Source organism: Hemitrygon akajei, chromosome 16, assembly GCF_048418815.1.
Source record: "Hemitrygon akajei chromosome 16, sHemAka1.3, whole genome shotgun sequence".
Classification (NCBI taxonomy): Eukaryota; Metazoa; Chordata; class Chondrichthyes; order Myliobatiformes; family Dasyatidae; genus Hemitrygon; species Hemitrygon akajei.
Window position 1 is genome coordinate 57300956 of NC_133139.1, and position 17202 is coordinate 57318157.

At 41.6% G+C, this 17202-nt stretch overlaps 1 protein-coding gene across 1 annotated transcript in view; it reads left to right on the forward strand.

Moving 5' to 3' along the window:
• LOC140740070 (adhesion G protein-coupled receptor E3-like) overlaps positions 1 to 17202 on the forward strand; it is a 161218-nt gene that overhangs the window by 76429 nt on the left and 67587 nt on the right. Inside the window, exons 3-6 of the mRNA XM_073068936.1 lie at positions 3383 to 3526; positions 4064 to 4210; positions 12092 to 12238; positions 13783 to 13932. Of these exons, the coding sequence (XP_072925037.1) occupies positions 3383 to 3526; positions 4064 to 4210; positions 12092 to 12238; positions 13783 to 13932 (588 nt within the window). The remainder of the gene's footprint in view (positions 1 to 3382; positions 3527 to 4063; positions 4211 to 12091; positions 12239 to 13782; positions 13933 to 17202) is intronic.

Genomic DNA, 17202 nt, shown 5'->3' on the forward strand with positions numbered 1-17202 from the left:
CCCACTGCATTCATAACATCTCTCTTTGACATGTTAGTTGTGTCCTCCACTGTGAAGATTGACACAAAATAGTTATGCAAAGCCTCGGCCATTTCCTCATTACCCTATATCAATTCCCTCTTCTCATCCTCCAAGGGGCCTACATTCACTTTAGCCACCATTTTCTGCTTTATATAATTAAATAAACTTATACTATCCATTTTTAGACTTCTGTGCTAGTTTATTTTCATAATCTATCTTCCCTTTTCTTTATTACTCACTTAGTGATTCTTTGTTGCTTTTTAAAGTTTTCCCAATCTTCCAGTTTCCCACTATACTTGGCAACTTTGTACGCACAAGCTTTTAGTTTAATGCCTTCTTTTATTTCCTTAGTTATCTAAGGCTGGCTCTCCCCGTCCTTACTGTTTTGCTTCTAACTGGAATATACTTTTGTCGAGCCACATGAAAAACCTCTTTGAAAGTCTACCACTGTTCTTCAACTGTCCCACCATATAGCCCATGTTCCCAATCTGCACTAGCCAAATCCTCCTTCATCCCATGGTACTCTCCATTGTATAGGCATAATACATTGGTTTTAGATCAAACTATTGCACCCTTCATTCATATGAGAAACTCAATCACACTGTGATCACTCTTTCCAAAAGGATCCATAACTACGAGATCACTAATTATACCTGTTTCATTGCACAGGACCAGATCTAAAATAACATATTCCCTTGTAGGTTCAGGAACATGCTGTCCAAGAAAGCCATCACAGGTACATTCTATGAAGTGCTCCTCAAGACCGCCTCAGCCAACTTGATCCACCCAATCTACGTGCAAGTTAAAGTCCCGTAACTGATATTCCATTCTTACATGCCACAGATATTTCTCTGTTTATAGCCTGTGCCACTGTAATGTTATTATTTCATGGCTGATAGACAACTCCCACCAGTGATTTTTTTCCTTTTACTATTCCTAATCTCTATCCAGATGGATTCAACATTCTGCTCCTTAAATCTTATATTTTCTCTCACGATCACCCTGATCTTATCTTTAATTTAGAGCGCTGCCCCACCTTCCTTACCTTCCTGCCTATCCTTCCGTATTACCGGATATCCTTAGATATTTAATTCCCAAACCTCTCCACCCTGCAGCCACATTTCTGTAATGGCCACTAAATCATACACCTTTGTACAGATTTGTGCCACAAGTTCACTGACCTTGTTTCGAATACTACGGGCATCCAGATAAAGTGCCCTTACACTCATTGTGTTTTTAAATTCTTGTGATCTCTTTCTCTTTTCCACTTGACTTTTCTTCACTCCACTCTTAATTTTCTCTTTTTCATCTTATGCTTTTACTTTATCTTATCCACACTTTTCTCTTTTACCTTATCCATAGTTCTCCAATTTGTTGAACCCACTCCCCTACAATTTAAATTAAAGCCCTATCCACAGCCCTAGTTGTGCAATTTGCCAGGATCCAGGTCCTATCACGGTTCAGGTGGAGCCCATCCCTTTGGTACAGCTCACTCCTTTCACAATACTGGTGCCAATTTCCCATTAATTCAAACCCACTTCTCCCACACCAATCCTCTAGCCATGCATTTAACTCTCTAATCTTCTTGACCCTAGGCCAGTCTGCATGTGGCTCAGATAGAAATCCAGAGATTATCACCTTTTTGGTTCTGCTTTTTAATTTAGTCCCTAGCTGTTCAAATTCCCTCAGCAGAACCTCTTTCCACCTTTTACCTTTGTTGTTGGTACCCACATGGGCCATGACCATTGGATCTTTCCCCTCTCACTGCAAATTCCTCAACAAGTCAGTTATGATGTCCTGAACTCGGGCACCATGCAGGCACATAGCCTCCACGATGCTTCTATACTCACATCAGAGAACTCTGTCTATTCCCTTGACTATACTATCCCTGACTACCACTTCATTTCTCTTCTCTCCCCCCTCTTGAATGGCTCCCTGAACTATGGTGCAACAGTTAGGTTGTTCATCCTTCCTATAGCCCACACTCTCATCCTCACAGGGAGCAAGAATCTCAGACCTGTTGGACAAGCTCAAGGGCTGAGGCTTCTCCAGTACTGTCTCTTGGATCTCACTACCTGCTTCACTTGCAGTCACACCCTCTTGTCCTTGACCACAGACAGAATTTGATACCAGGAACCACAATGGGGTCCACCAGTTCCCACATCATGCAGCCTCAGCACATCACCTGATCTTGCATCATCCCTTTATTTAATTAGTTGTAATTTAGTGACATTTTATTCAACCACTACAAAAGCCTTACCTGCTACTTACTTGTGCCTCCTCACCGAAGCCTCATGAGCCTAAGGCTCAAGTTCCCACTCCTACAATGGTCCACTCACACAATGGCCATTCTGCTTTGACCCTGCTTTACTTTTATTTGCTCCTGCTAATTAACTGTGAATCAATTGGTCCACCGTTAATGCACTGAGCCCCATGCAATGTTTCTTTTTAAGCTCTTCTCCTTGAGTGTGCGAGGCTCTCTCTCTCTCTCTCTCTGCAAATTGATTGGCCTGCCATTAATGTACTAAGTCCTGCAAAACATGCTCCTGTTTTAAACTTTCCTCCCTGACCCATGTGAAGTTCTCTCTGTGAATCGATTGGTCCGCTGCTAATTCCCTGTTAACAAGTGTACACCTACCAAATGCAGTTGTATAGTTCGGAATGAATGGTGTAGAATGGAAATGTTTGCCCTAGAAGGAGCAGATTTCCCTCCGTAAAGGATATCAGTGAATCAGATTGGATTCATCTGAGTGAGAACTTGTAGAGTGTTGAGCAAATAGAATGAATAATGAAAAACTTGGTGCAGTAATGGAGATGACTAAAATCAGAGGGCATAGGTTCAAGGAGAGGAATTGGAGAAGATATGAGAAAGAAATCCTTTCACTCAGAATCCTGCTTGCAGTCTGGATAGTGCTACCAAAGAAGGTGTCTTAGAGCACTACAGCAGAGAAATATGCCCTTCAATCAACCTATTCAGTGACAAACTATTATTCAACCTAGTCCCATCAATTTGCACCTGCACCAGTGCAAGCAAGGTGGTGGAGACAAGTTCTTTCACAGTATTCAGAAAGTACCTTGTAAGTATCAGCAAGGCAGAGGAAAGAATGCACCAAATGCTGGTATATAGGTTGTGGTTAGATGGGTATGTGATGGGGTGGGTGGACACAGTGAGCTGAATGCCCTATGTGGCTTTAGTCTATATCTAGCTTTGAATTTCTGTATTTGATCTACTAAACTCAATCATCAAGCAAGCACATTCATTATGGTTAGGTTACAACTTAATTGCTGTGTATATGAGAACTAGATATACAAGATCACAGCAGCCTGACCCCCAGCTCATGAGATTGTGTCTCTGTTCCAGATGAGGATGAGTGCCTGGCTATCCCATGTGGCCCCTTTGAAGTCTGCAAAAACACAGAAGGAAGCTTTCGCTGTAACTGCAATGAAGGATTTGATGTGGTATCCGATCAGAAGATCAATAACGAGACAGTGACCTTCTGTGTAGGTAAGTCGAATTACCAACCTCACTGTTTCTTGGTCAGGTAGGAACTGTGCTAAAACTGTGATATAGCAAGCCATGGCAGAGCATGAAGTATGAGTTCCTTGGAGCCCTGAGCTAACATAGATCAGCTGGGAAGGAGGGTAGCAGGTAGGTTATCTTCAGTCTCAGGATGTATGTTTCTGAGGAAACCAGCATCAGCTGCCCTTCGTACTGACCCTTCACCTGAGTGTGGGTCTTAATATGACAGATAAAGAAGGACAATGAATTCCTCTGGTGAATTGCAGGGTTTGATGATAATCTCACTGTTTCACACCATCAATGTTTTATTTTAATATTTATTAAATGAAGTTTAGATTCCTGGGTGGATTTGAAATTATTACTTTCTGGATCATAAGGCAAGGCCTTATAGTACTCTAGTAACACTTTATCATTTGCCAGGCAAGTTTGTCATTTACTACCTATCATTTGCTCAGGAGTATGAAGGGCCAGTACCGACTGTAGCACCAGCAGCTCTCCCAGTTTATCTCCTTTATTCTGCAGATGCAAACGAATGTCTCTCTAGCCCATGTGGGCCCAATGCTGCCTGCCACAACACTCAGGGCAGTTTCTACTGCACTTGTAGTAAAGGATTTTACTCGAATTCTGGAAATTACAAATTTGCTGGCTTCACTGAGTCCTACTGTAGAGGTGAGTGCAAATGCACCTTTGGCCATCAGTCTCATGGAGTACTTTTCTCTTTGTCCTCTGCTTCCTGACTGTTTGCCTTTTTTATCAGCTTTTTGGATCTTACTTGCTGCATTTGTTCAGTAAATCTCACCAGTTTTATCTCAACTCATCTGGAATGTGATGGTTCCACCTCAGGAGTGCTTATTTCCTCACCTCACCACTCTCCCCTCTGTGGTATCTGCTATCTACACCCTTCCCTGAGAAATTCTATCTTTAAAGCTTGTTGTAAGATTGTCCAGCTCAGTCTGACCTTCATAAATGATATAGAATGAGTCACTCTCCTCCCCACCTCTTTCTCCTTCAAGATGCTGGCTAAGACACAGCTCACTGGCCAATCTCCTCCCCACACTCAATCAGTTTCTTTGCTCATACTCCCCAGAGAAGACCCTTTTCTTAGGCAAAACGTGAATATTGCCATTGCTTCCAATCGATTGAGTGATTGAAGATGCAAGAACAGGTGTGTGCAGTTTATTTATCATTAGACAGTAATCCAGTTAACTGGACAGACTTAGTTGGATTTGGGATGATAGATTTTTCTGGCCATAAAGATGAAGTTATAAGCAGGTTAACCCAAGGCAGCCACATAAGGTAAGACGCCTGTACATCTAACCATATTAGAACTGTATCTGTGGAATGACAACAGAAGAATAGCAATGAAAATAGCAAAGAGAAAATTTTCTAAACTTGTCTATTACAGCTCAGGGCATTACCACATTTTGTGTTCAATTCCAGTGCCAACTGTACGGAGTTTGTACATTATTCCTGTGAACCACATGAGTTTCTTCTGGGTGCTCTGGTTTCCTCCCAAGAAGTTAATTGGCCATTGTAAATTGTCCTGTGATTAGGCTATTGTTAAACAGATAGTTCCTGGGTGGTGCAGCTTGTTGGGCCTGAAGGGTCTGTTCTGCACTGTATCTCTAAATAAAATAAATAATAAAATAGTCCTCTTTTGCACCATTTGTTTTTTACTGTAATTTATCGTACTTTTTTTCTGTATGGCACTATCGTATCCACCTCCACCACCGTTGCCGGCAGCCCATTCCACGCACTCAACACTCTCTGAGTAAAAAACTTACCCCTGACATCTCTTCTGTACCTACTCCCCAGCACCTTAAACCTGTGTCCTCTTGTGGCAACCATTTCAGCCCTGGGAAAAAGCCTCTGACTATCCACACGATCAATGCCTCTCATCATCTTAGAGTACCGCACTTAGAGTATTGTGTTCATTTCTGGTCACTTCATTATAGGAAGGATGTGGAAGCTATGGAGAGGGTGCAGAGGAGATTTACCAGGATGTTGCCTGGATTGGAGAACAAGTCATATTGAGCAAGGTTAGCAGAGCTGGGACTTTTTGCTTTGGAGCATAGAAGAATAAGAGGGGACTTGATAGAGGTCTACAAGATTATGAGAGGCATAGATAGGGTGGATAGTCAGTACCTGTTTCCCAGGGCACTAATAGCAAACACCAGAGGGCATATGTACAAAATTAAGGGAGGGAAGTTTAGGGGAGATATCAGGGGTAAGTTTTTTACACAGAGGGTTGTGAGTGCCTGGAATGACTTGCCAGGGATGGTGGTGGAGGCTAAAACATTAGGGGTATTTAAGAGCCTCTTGGACAGGCACATGGATGAAAGAAAAATGGAGGGTTATGGGGTAGTGTGGGTTTAGAACTTTTTTTAAGGATTATATGGGTCAGCACAACATGGAGAGCTGAAGGGCCTATACTGTGCTGTAGAGTTCTATCTTATACATCTCTATCAGGTCACTTTTCATCCTCTGTTGCTCCAAGGAGAAAAGGCTGAGTTCACTCAACCTATTTGCTAATCAGGGGAAATATTACAGCAGTGCTTCGGCAGGACAGATTAGAGGGCTTGTCTACTGAGGACATATGGGTGGAGCTGAGAAACAAGAAAGGTATGACCACATTAATAGGGTTGCATTATAGACCACCCAATAGTCAGTGAGAATTGGAGGAGCAAATCTGCAGAGAGATAACAGACAACTGCAGGAGACAAAACGTTGTGATTGTAAGGGATTTTAATTTTCCACACGTTGATTGGGACTCCCATACTGTTAAAGGTCTAGATGGGTTAGAGTATGTAAAATGTGTTCAGGAAAGTTTTCTAAATTAATATACAGATGTACCAAATAGGAAGGATGCAATATTAGAAAATGAGTTAGGGCAGGTGATGGAAGTGTGTGTAGGGGAACACTTTGGTTCTAGTGGTCATAACATCATTAGTTTAAACTTGATCATGGATAAAGATAGATCTGGTCCTCTGGTTGAAGTTCTAAACTGGAAAAAGGCCAAATTTGAAGAAATGAGAAAGGTTCTAAAAAGATTGAGACAGGTTGTTCTCTGCAAAGATGTGATTGGTAAGTGGGAGGCCTTCAAAGGAGAAATTTTGAGAGTGCAGAGTCTGTATATTCCTGTCAGGGTTAAAGGTAAAATGAATAAGAATAAGGAACCTTGGTTCTCGAGGGATATTGGAACTCTGATAAAGAAGAAGAGAGAGATGTATAACATGTATAGGCAACAGGGAGGAAATAAGATGTTTGAGGAGTATAAAAAGAGTAAGAAAATACTTAAGAAAGAAATCAGGAGGGCTAAAAGAAGACATGAGGTTGCTTTGGCAGTCAGGGTGAAGGATAATCCTAAGAGCTTCTATAGGTATGTTCAGAGTAAAAGGATTATAAGGGATAAAATTGGTCCTCTTGAAGATCAGAGTGGTCGGCTATGCATGGAACCAAAACAAATGGGAAAGATATTAAATGGGTTTTTTGCATCTGTATTTACTAAAGAAACTGGAATGGAGTCTATGGAAACAAGGCAAACAAGTAGGGAGGTCATGGAACTTATACGGATTAAAGAGGAGGGGGTGCTTGCTGTCTTGAGGAAATCAGAGTGGATAAATCCCCAGGACCTGACAGGATATTCCCTTGGACCTTGAAGGAGACTAGAGTTGAAATTGCAGGGGCCAGGCAGAAATATTTAAAATGTCGATATCCACAGGTCTGGTGCCGGAGGATTGGAGGATAGCTTATGTAGTTCCATTGTTTAAAAAAGGCTCAAAAAGTAAGCCGGGAAATTATAGGCCAGTAAGTTTGACATCGGTTGTAGGTAAATTATTGGAAGGAATACTAATAGATAGGATCTACAAGTATTTGGATAGACAGGGACTTTTTAGAAAAAGTCAGCATGGCTTAGTGCATGGTAGGTCATGTTTAACCAATCTATTAGAGTTTTTTGAGGAAGTTACCAGGAAAGTGGATGAAGAGAAGGCAGTGGATGTTGTATACATGGACTTCAGTAAGGCCTTTGACAAGGTCCCACATGGAAGGTTAGTTAGGAAGATTCAGTCACTAGGTATACATGGAGAGGTAGTAAATTGGATTAGACATTGGCTCAATGGATGAAGCCAGAGAGTGGTAGTGGAGGATTGCTACTCTGAGTGGAGGCCTGTGACTAGTGGTGTGCCACAGGGATCAGTGCTGGGTCCATTGTTATTTGTCATCTATATCAATGATCTGGATGATAATGTGACAAATTGGATCAGCAAATTTGCTGATGATACAAAGATTGGAGGTGTAGTGGACAGTGAGGAAGGTTTTCAAAGCTTGCAGAGGGATTTGGACCAGTTGGAGGAATGGGCTGAAAAATGGCAGATGGAGTTTAATGCGGAGAAGTGAGAGGTATTGCACTTCGGAAGGTCAAAACAAGGTAGAACATACAAGGTAAATGGTAGGACACTGAGAAGTGCCATAGAACAGAGGGATCGGGGAGTGCAGATACATAATTGCCTAAAAGTGGCGTAACAAGTAGATAGGGTCATAAAGAGAGCTTTTGGTACATTGGCCTTTATAAATCAAAGTATTGAGTATAAGAGTTGGAATGTAATGGTGAGGTTGTATAAGACATTGGTGAGACCGAATTTGGAGTATTGTGTGCAGTTTTGGTCACCTAATTACAAGAAGGATATTAATAAGGTTGAAAGAGTGCAGAGAAGGTTTACAAGGATGTTGCCGGGACTTGAGAAACTGAGTTACAGAGAAAGGTTGATTGGGTTAGGACTTTTTTCCCTGGAGCGTAGGAGAATGAGGGATGATTTAATAGAGGTGTATAAAATTATGATGGGTATAGATAGAGTGAATGCAAGCAGGCTTTTTCCACTGAGGCTAGGGGAGAAAAAAAACAGAGGTCATGGGTTAAGGGGGAAAAGTTTAAAGGGAACATTAAGGAGGGGCTTCTTCACACAGAGAGTGGTGGGAGTGTGGAATGAGCTGCCAGATGAAGTGGTGAATGCGGGCTCACTTTTGACATTTAAGAAAATCTTGGACAGGTATATGGATGAGAGGGGTTTGGAGGGATATGGCCCAGGTGCAGGTCAGTGGGATTAGGCAGAAAGATGGTTCGGCACAGCCAAGAAGGGCCAAAAGGCCTGTTTCTGTGCTGTAATGTTCTATGGTTCTATAGTTCTATTCTCATAAGGCATACTCCCCAAACCAGGCAACATCCTTGTAAATCTCTTGTAAATTGGTGATGAATAGATGCAGGCAGTATTGAGGATGGTACATGCAGCATCTTGGGGCCTGTCCAGGAAAATCTGAGCCAAAATTACAAACAAGTAGAAGTGACCAGTTCTGGTACAGGCAGGAAATGTGAATTAGCTAAATATGGAGATTGTCCAACATATTCAGATTGTCTAACATTTTCAGGTGGAAATGCGTTGAAGGTGTTCAGACTGAGGAATCAGGATCTCATGGCTGTTCTGCATCTTTTTATCTTTAACCACAATAGAAATATTATTTGAGTTAAATCTCTGCATGTCTTCCCTGACTGCCTTCAGCCTCACTTCAGCCAAAGCTGGACCAGAGTCTTCATAACGAGTGCCTAGTGCTGTCTGCTTGGTTACCTGCACCAGCAGTGTGAGTTTTCAAATCCCATCTGTTCTGAAATCTTTGGCACGATACCTTCATCTTTAGCCCTGCATCTTTCCAGCTGTTTTCCTCCCAGTTTGTCATCAGCAAGGATGTTCACATTATTGGCCTTTACTCTTCATTCCTTACATTTTCACCATCTTGAAAAGCTTTACTGATGTCATTTATGTCTAACCACTGTCAATACTGCTGACTGTTGTTATTTGACAATGTTAATTCTAACACAAGTTAAATTTATGCAGTTAAGTAATCAAAATGGCCATAATGGTTGACAATTTTTAATTTATTTTAACAGCTTTCATAATTTTTGACATTAAAGAGTTTTGAGTTTTCATTCAATTTCGTATTTGAAAGACCATAAGACCATGAGATATAGGAACAGAATTAATCAATTCAGTCCATTGAGTTTGTTTTACCATTTAATCATGTCTGATTTATTATACCTCTCAATCCCATTCTCCAGCCTTCTGCCCTCACTAATTAAGAACCTATCAAACTTCACTTTAAGTATACCCAACAACTTGGCCTCCACAACTACTGATAGCATTGAATTCCATAGATACACTGTCCTCTGGTTAAAAAAAATACTCCTCATCTCTATTCTAAAGGGACATCATACTATTCTGAGGCTGCTCCCTCTAGACCTAGATTTCACACTTTAGGAAACATCCTCCCCACTGTCACTCTATCTAGGCTTTTCAATATCTGGTAGGTTTCAATAAGATGCCCTCTTATTCTTCTAAATTTCCAGAGTCATCAAATGTTCCTCATATGTTAACCTTCCTGTTCCTGGGATCATTCTCATGGACCTCCTCAGCACACTCTTCAAGGCCAGCATGTCCTTTCTTAGAAACTAAGACCAAAGCTGCTCACGATACTCCAATTGTGGAGTCACTTTAATGGTACAATTCAGTAGTAGTTTGCCAATTATTGGTTTAATTAAGAATACACCCTCATTTTTACTGAAGTTTAATATTCATGAAGAATGTTATTCATGAAGCATGAAGAATTTTAACCAGAAGTGCAAGGTTGCACTTAGAATGGCAAGGATTGAAATCCTAAGACCATAAGACATAGGAGCAGAATGAGGCCATCTGTTCCATCGAGTCTGCTCTGCCATTCAATCATGGCTGATCCTTTTTTCTCTCTCCTCCTCAACACCAGTTCCCAGCCTTCTCCCTATAAGCTTTGAAGCCATGTCCAATCAGGAACCTATCAACCTCTGCCTTAAATAACTAATAACCTGGCCTCCACAGCTGCATGTGGCAACAAATTTCACAAATTCACCACCCTTTGGCTAAAGAAATATCTCTGCATCTCTGTTTTGAAAGGAAGGCTCTCTATCCTGAGGCTGTGTCCTCTTGTCCTAGACTCTCCCGCCATGAGAAACATCCTTTCCATATCTACTCTGCCTCCGTCTTTCAATTTTCGAAAAGTTTCAGTGAGTTCCCCCCTAATCCTTCTGATTTCCAGTGAGTACAGACTCAAAGCCATCAAACATTCCTCGTATGATAAACCTTTCATTCCTGAAATCATCCTTGTGAACCTCCTCTGGACCCTCTCCAATGCCAGCACATCTTTTCTAAGATGAGGGGCTCAAAAACTGTTCACAATACTCAGGGTGAAACCTCGTCAGTGTCTTATAAAGCCTCAGCATCACATCCTTGCTCTTGTATTCTAGACCTCTTGAAATTAATGCTAACATGGCATTTGTCTTCCTCACCATCAACTCAGCCTGAAAGCTAGCCTTCAGGGTGTTCTGCACAAGGATTCCCAAGTCCCTCTGCATCTCAGTTTCCCGGATTTTCTCCCCATTTAGAAAATAGTCCATACATTTATATCTACTACCAAAGTGCCTGACTGTGTGTTTTCCAACATTGCATCTCATTTGCAACTTTCTTGCCCATTCTCCTAATCTGTATAAGTCCTTCTGCATCCTACCTGTTTCCTCAACACTACTTGTCCCTCCACTAATCTTCATAGCTACTGCAAACTTGGCAACAAAGACATCTATTCCATCATCTAAATCATTTATATACAGCATAAAAAGAAGTGGTCCCAAAACTGACCCCTACGGAACATCACTAGTCACTGGCAGCCAATCAGAAAAGGATCCACTTGCTGCCTCCTACCTATCACACAATGCTCTTACCATGTTAGTAACTTTCCTGTAATACGTTGGGCTCTTAACTTGGTAAGCAGCCACATATGTGGCACTTTGTCAAAGGCCTTCTGAAAGTCTAAATATACAACATCCACTGAATCCCCTTTATCTATCCTACTTGTAATCTCCTCAAAGAATTCCATCAGGCAGGATTTTCCTGAAGGAAACCATGCTGACTTTACACTATCTTGTCCTGCGTCACCAAGTACTCCATCACCTCATCCTGAACAATTTACTCGAAATTCTTCCCAGCCACTGAGGTCAGGCTAACTGGTCTATAATTTCCTTTCTGCTGCCTTCCTTCTTTCTTATAGAGTGGAGTGATATTTTTTGTATTTTTCCAGTCATCATGCCGAAGTCCAATGACTTTTGAAAGATTATCTCTAATGCCACAACAATCTCTAACACTACCTCTTTCAGAATCCCAGTGTGCAGTTCCTCTGGTCTGGGTGACTTATGTACCTTTAGGTCTTTCAGCTTTTTGAGCTCCTTCTCTCTTGTAATAGTAACTGCACTCATTTCTCCTCCCTCACACACTACAACATCTGGCATGCTGCTAGTGTCTTCTACAAAGAAGACTGATGCAAAATACTCATTTACTTCATCAGTCATCTCTTTGCCCCCCTTATTATTTCCCCTGCCTCATTTTCTAGCGGTCCTATATCCACTCTCATCTTTCTTTTACTTTTAATCAGGTAACCTATTCCCCCATTCTGGTTATTGTTGTTTGTGTGTTGCAGATAAGGATGAATGTCTTTCTAATCCCTGTGGGGACAACGCCGTCTGTCATAACACCAATGGAAGCTTTTACTGTGTTTGTGATAAAGGATTTTACTCTGAATCTGGTGATCACGAGTTCACTGATCAGTCTCAGTCTATCTGTAAAGGTGAGTGCAGCTGTAAACTGACTTCTGCCTACTCAGTCACAATGTGGGGTCACCTTCTGTTAGGGGACTTTCCCCCCCATCACCCAATTTTTCTTCCAATCTTTTCAATTGTGAAGTAATTTGGGCATCTAGCTCCATGGCAGAAGTCTGCATTCTCCATCACCCATCCTGCAATCACTTCAGCCTGATGTTCGAGGTGATTCCACAACCATCACCTCAGCTTCAACAACTTCTGCTTCTCAACTCTTTGAATGTGCAAAGGGAAGGGCTGTGACTCAATAGTGGTTTGCCAAAACAGATGGCCATGGGTTATCATGGGTCATGACCAACTGTTCTGGCAAACCCTTATTGACTCACAGCCCTTCCCTCTGCACATTCATGATTAATTGTTGGGGATGGCACAAGACGGAAATGTTTGGGAATGTATTCAGACGTTGTGGGCAGATGTGGCTGAGCTATCAGAAGTCAATCCTTTTATTTCCAGTATCATTTTCAGGAACCTCCTCTGGACCATGTCAAATGCCAGCACAGCTTTTCTTAAGTAAGGGACACAAACTGCTCACAATACTCCAAGAGTGGTCTGACCAACACCTTCTAAAACCTCAGCATTATATCTTTGCTTTTATATTCTAGACTATCAAAATGAACACATTTGACTTCTTTACCATTGATTCACCTTCAAGTTCACCTTTAGGGAATCCTGCACAAGGACTCTCCAGTCCCATTACACCTCTGTTTTCTGAATTTGCTCCCTATTTAGAAAATAGTCTATGCTTTTATTCAGTCTACTGAAGCACATGACTATACACTTCCCTACATTGTATTCCATTTTCAAATTCTTTATTCATTCTAATATGTGTAAGTCCTTCTGACCAATCCCTGCTTCCTCAACACTACCTGTCCCTCCACTATCTTTGTATTGTCTGAAAATTGGCCACAAAGCCATCAACTCCATCATCCAAATTATGGCATATAACCTGAAAAGAAGCAGTCCCTACACCAACCCCTGTGAACACCTTTGTTCAAACCTGTTTCACAACTTATGCTGTGTCCCACACTGACAGACCACCGTGTCCCACTCTGACCCCTGCAGACCCAAACTGTGTTCCGCCCGCACTAACCTGTCGAGTATCTTCTGCTAACTAGGATGGTAGTGTGCTTGTGGCTTTGGTAGCAGGGATCTATACTGGCTAGACTTCCTAGTATATTCCTGCCATTGTCTGGAACCTTCTGTTTGACACCCAATAGTCATACCCAATAAACTGTTCAATGTTTGACATATTGTCATCTCAGCCTCTCCAACAGTAATACTCAATAAACTGTTCAATGTTTGACATGTTGAAATCACATCCACCCAACAGTCATACACAATAAACTATTCAATGTTTGACATATTGTCATTTCAGCCTCTCCAACAGTAATACTCAATAAACTGTTCAATGTTTGACATGTTGAAATCACATCCACCCAACAGTCATACACAATAAACTATTCAATGAAAGTGGCTTTTGAAGGTTGCTTCCTGTTTCTGTTTGTTGCTGCAGATTATAATGAATGTTACACCAGTCCAACAATTTGTGGCAAACACGCCAACTGTTACAACGCCAAGGGAAGCTTTTACTGTCTCTGTCAGAAAGGGTTTGTTCAGCCATCCGGAGAAAGAAATTTTACCGGCTATGGGAGTCGATGTGAAGGTAAGTGTCTCATTGCAGGTGCTGATGAACAGTGCAATGGAAAAGTATTGTGAAAAATGAAGACAACTTGATCAGAACTGTATCTGTCCTTCAATAAAGTGCATCGCCAACTCTTAACTATAACCAGATGCTAGTGTTGCCGATATTTTATGTTCTTGTTGTCTGGTGTCTAATCAGACCAAAAATGGCAGCCTAAACATCTATGAGAATTCCCCTCAGCCTCTGCCGCTCCAGAGAAAACAACTCTCAAGTTTTTCTGACCTCTCCTTACAGCACATACCCTCTATTCCAGGCAGTACCCTGGTGAATCTCTTCTGCACCCTCTCCAAAACCTCTACATCCTTCCTATAATCACCACTACCAGCATACTCACCATCAAGGACATATATACAGAAAAATGTTGGAAAAGGACCAGTGACATCATGAAGGATCCACCCTGATTATGGACTGTTTGTTCCACTTCCATCAGGGAGGAGGCTACATAGCATCCACACCAGACTCAAAAACAATTACTTTCCCCAAGCAGTAAGGCTGATCAACACCTCCACCTACTAACTCCACCACTACTTTATAATTCCATTCCAGTCACCTTATGTACTCTTTATGAGTATACAATCATTCTATGCAAATTCAGCAAGCTATTTTATTTATTCATATTTATTGTGTTTTTTACTATTATTGTATCTTTTGTGTATTTTTATGCTGCATCAGATCTGGAGTATCAATTATTCCATTCTCCTTTATACTCATAATATGTACAGGAAATGCCATTAAGCAAACTTGAATCTTGAATAATGCGGTGAGCAGACCTGAATGCAATACTCTGACAGTCCAGCCTATTTCCTGCACTGACTAACACTTACAATCTGCCCTGCATCCAACCAACTACTACCAGTGATGCCAAGCAGCACTTTTTTTCTTTATGTCTTTTGACTTTTTCTTTCCTTCAATTCTTGCCTCATCTCACTCGGCTGTGCTTTAGATTCCCAGAGTTAGGCTGACTGTGGAGAAATGCATTTCAGAAGCATTTTCTGTGCCTTCAGAGCAACTCAGGGTAAGGTGCAGTTGAGAACACGCTGACTGTTAATACGTATGACATCTGGGTACCCAGGCTATCCACAGCGAGATCCTACAGACTGCCTATGAAATTCTAACAAATGCTGTTAGGTTGTAGACTCTGGCTGGTCAATGGTGAGTGGCTGAGGGGTTGGGGGAGCTCATGCCACAGTCAGTTTGAAACACTGGGTTCTGTGGGTCGTTGTGATGTGGAAACGGTTCTGGAGATCTGGACAACTGACCAGATAAGAGTCATTGATAGAGTGAACAACCAGAGATCTTTTCCCAGAGTAGAAATGGCTAATATAAGGGGGCATCATTTTAAGGTGATTGGTGTGTAGAATAATGGGGATGCCAGAGGTAAGTTTTTTTTATACAGATAGTGGAGGATGCATGGAATGCACTGCCGGGAAAGGCAGATGTATTAGGGACATATAAGAGAATCTTAGATAGACACTTGGATGATAGAAAAATGAAGGGTTAAATTGATCTTAGAGTAGGCTAAAGGATCGGCACAATGTAGTGTGCCGAAGGGCCTGTACTTTGTACTTTGTTCTATGACCCCCGTGTATCAGTTCTCATCTGATTACAGAACTGACTTAGTTCATGAAGTTAATCTAAATTATCAAAAGAAATCTGATCTCAGTGATCGTGAGTGTGACACACACAGCCTGTGAACACTTTTCTGGTTTCCACTGGTGTCTGCTGAACTTAACCAACCTTCCTTTCTGTGGGTGCAGTTAATGTCCAATTGCCTTGGAAATTGCCAGATTGCTCATTTGTAACCAGCAGCTGCTCGCAAGCAGGAACACAAAACATTACAGCATAGTGCAGGCTCTTCGGCCCACAATGTTATGCCAACTTTTTAATCTATTCTGAGATCAATCTAATCCCTTCCTCCTACACAGCACATAACCCTCTATTTTCCTATCATCCAAGTACCTGTTTAAGTTTCTTAAATGCCCCTAATCTATTTGCCACTACCACCATCCATGACACGACATTACATGCACTCACCACTCTTTGTGTAAAGAACTGACCTCTGAAATCCCCTTTATATTTTCTTCCAGTCACCTTAAAATTATGCACCCTCGTATTATGCACCATTTCCATCCTGGGAAAAAGTCTCTGTCTACTCCATCTGTGCCTCTAATCATCTTGTACATATCTATCAAATCTCTATTCATCCTCCAGAGAAATGGAAATATGAGAGGTGACTTGATGATTCCATCTTCAAGGGAAATGGGAACATATAACACTTCATTAATAAGATTTACATAACTGCAACAAAATACTGGCAAAAGTGTCTCCATCTGTCCTCCACACTCCTGTCAGCGTAAAACTAACTCGTTGTTCTCTTTCACAGTTCTTACAAAGTTTCTTTGACCTAAAACCTTAACCCTGTTTCTCACTCCACAGATGATGTCTGATGTGCTGAGTGTTTCCAGTGCTTTCTGTTTTTATTTCATGTTTCTGGTTTATATAGTTCTTAATTGTCAGAACACTGTGGGCAGCATGTTTGCATCTTGTGCAAAGAGCAGCAACTCGCCCCACAGCACAAGTGCTTGTGGAACTCAAAACCACAGCCTCCTGACTCAGGAGCAGCGTGCAACCACAGCTGATGTGCGCTGTTGCAAAATAATCGACAACTCTCCCCACAACCTCACAGGGTGTTTTAAATGACAGAGACAGCACGCAATGGTGAAAAATGCTGCTTTAGAAACTGATGTCAGCTAAAGATCTCCTTCAGATGAATCCTGTGTGGAAAGATTATCTAACAAGTTGTTGGTTGCATAATATTGTGTCAATGTAGCAATATCCAATTGAATTTTGGACACAGTGTTGAAAATCTGGATTGATGAAAACTGCACTTTGAGACAGTGATCCGTTTCTAGACAGGAAATGAGGAGAAATATCACTGCAGCATCTAATTTGTTGGACTATAAAAATGTTGTATGTTTCAGTGAGAGCCCCCTCATTCTATTTAACCCTCTGATTTCATCGTGTTTCTCATTTTTGCCACAACATTGAAGGAGGAGGGTTTGCACCCTAAGCTTATACACCACTTGAGGCAATCCCATCAATCCTACTCGAGACAATCCGTAAGTCTTGTTTGTAGTCTATTGTCTATTCTCTCTCCCAAACCCCTCAACACCCCATGATTCTCCTTCCACAGTGGCCAGCATGTATCTGGGATATGAAAGTCAGTCTGGC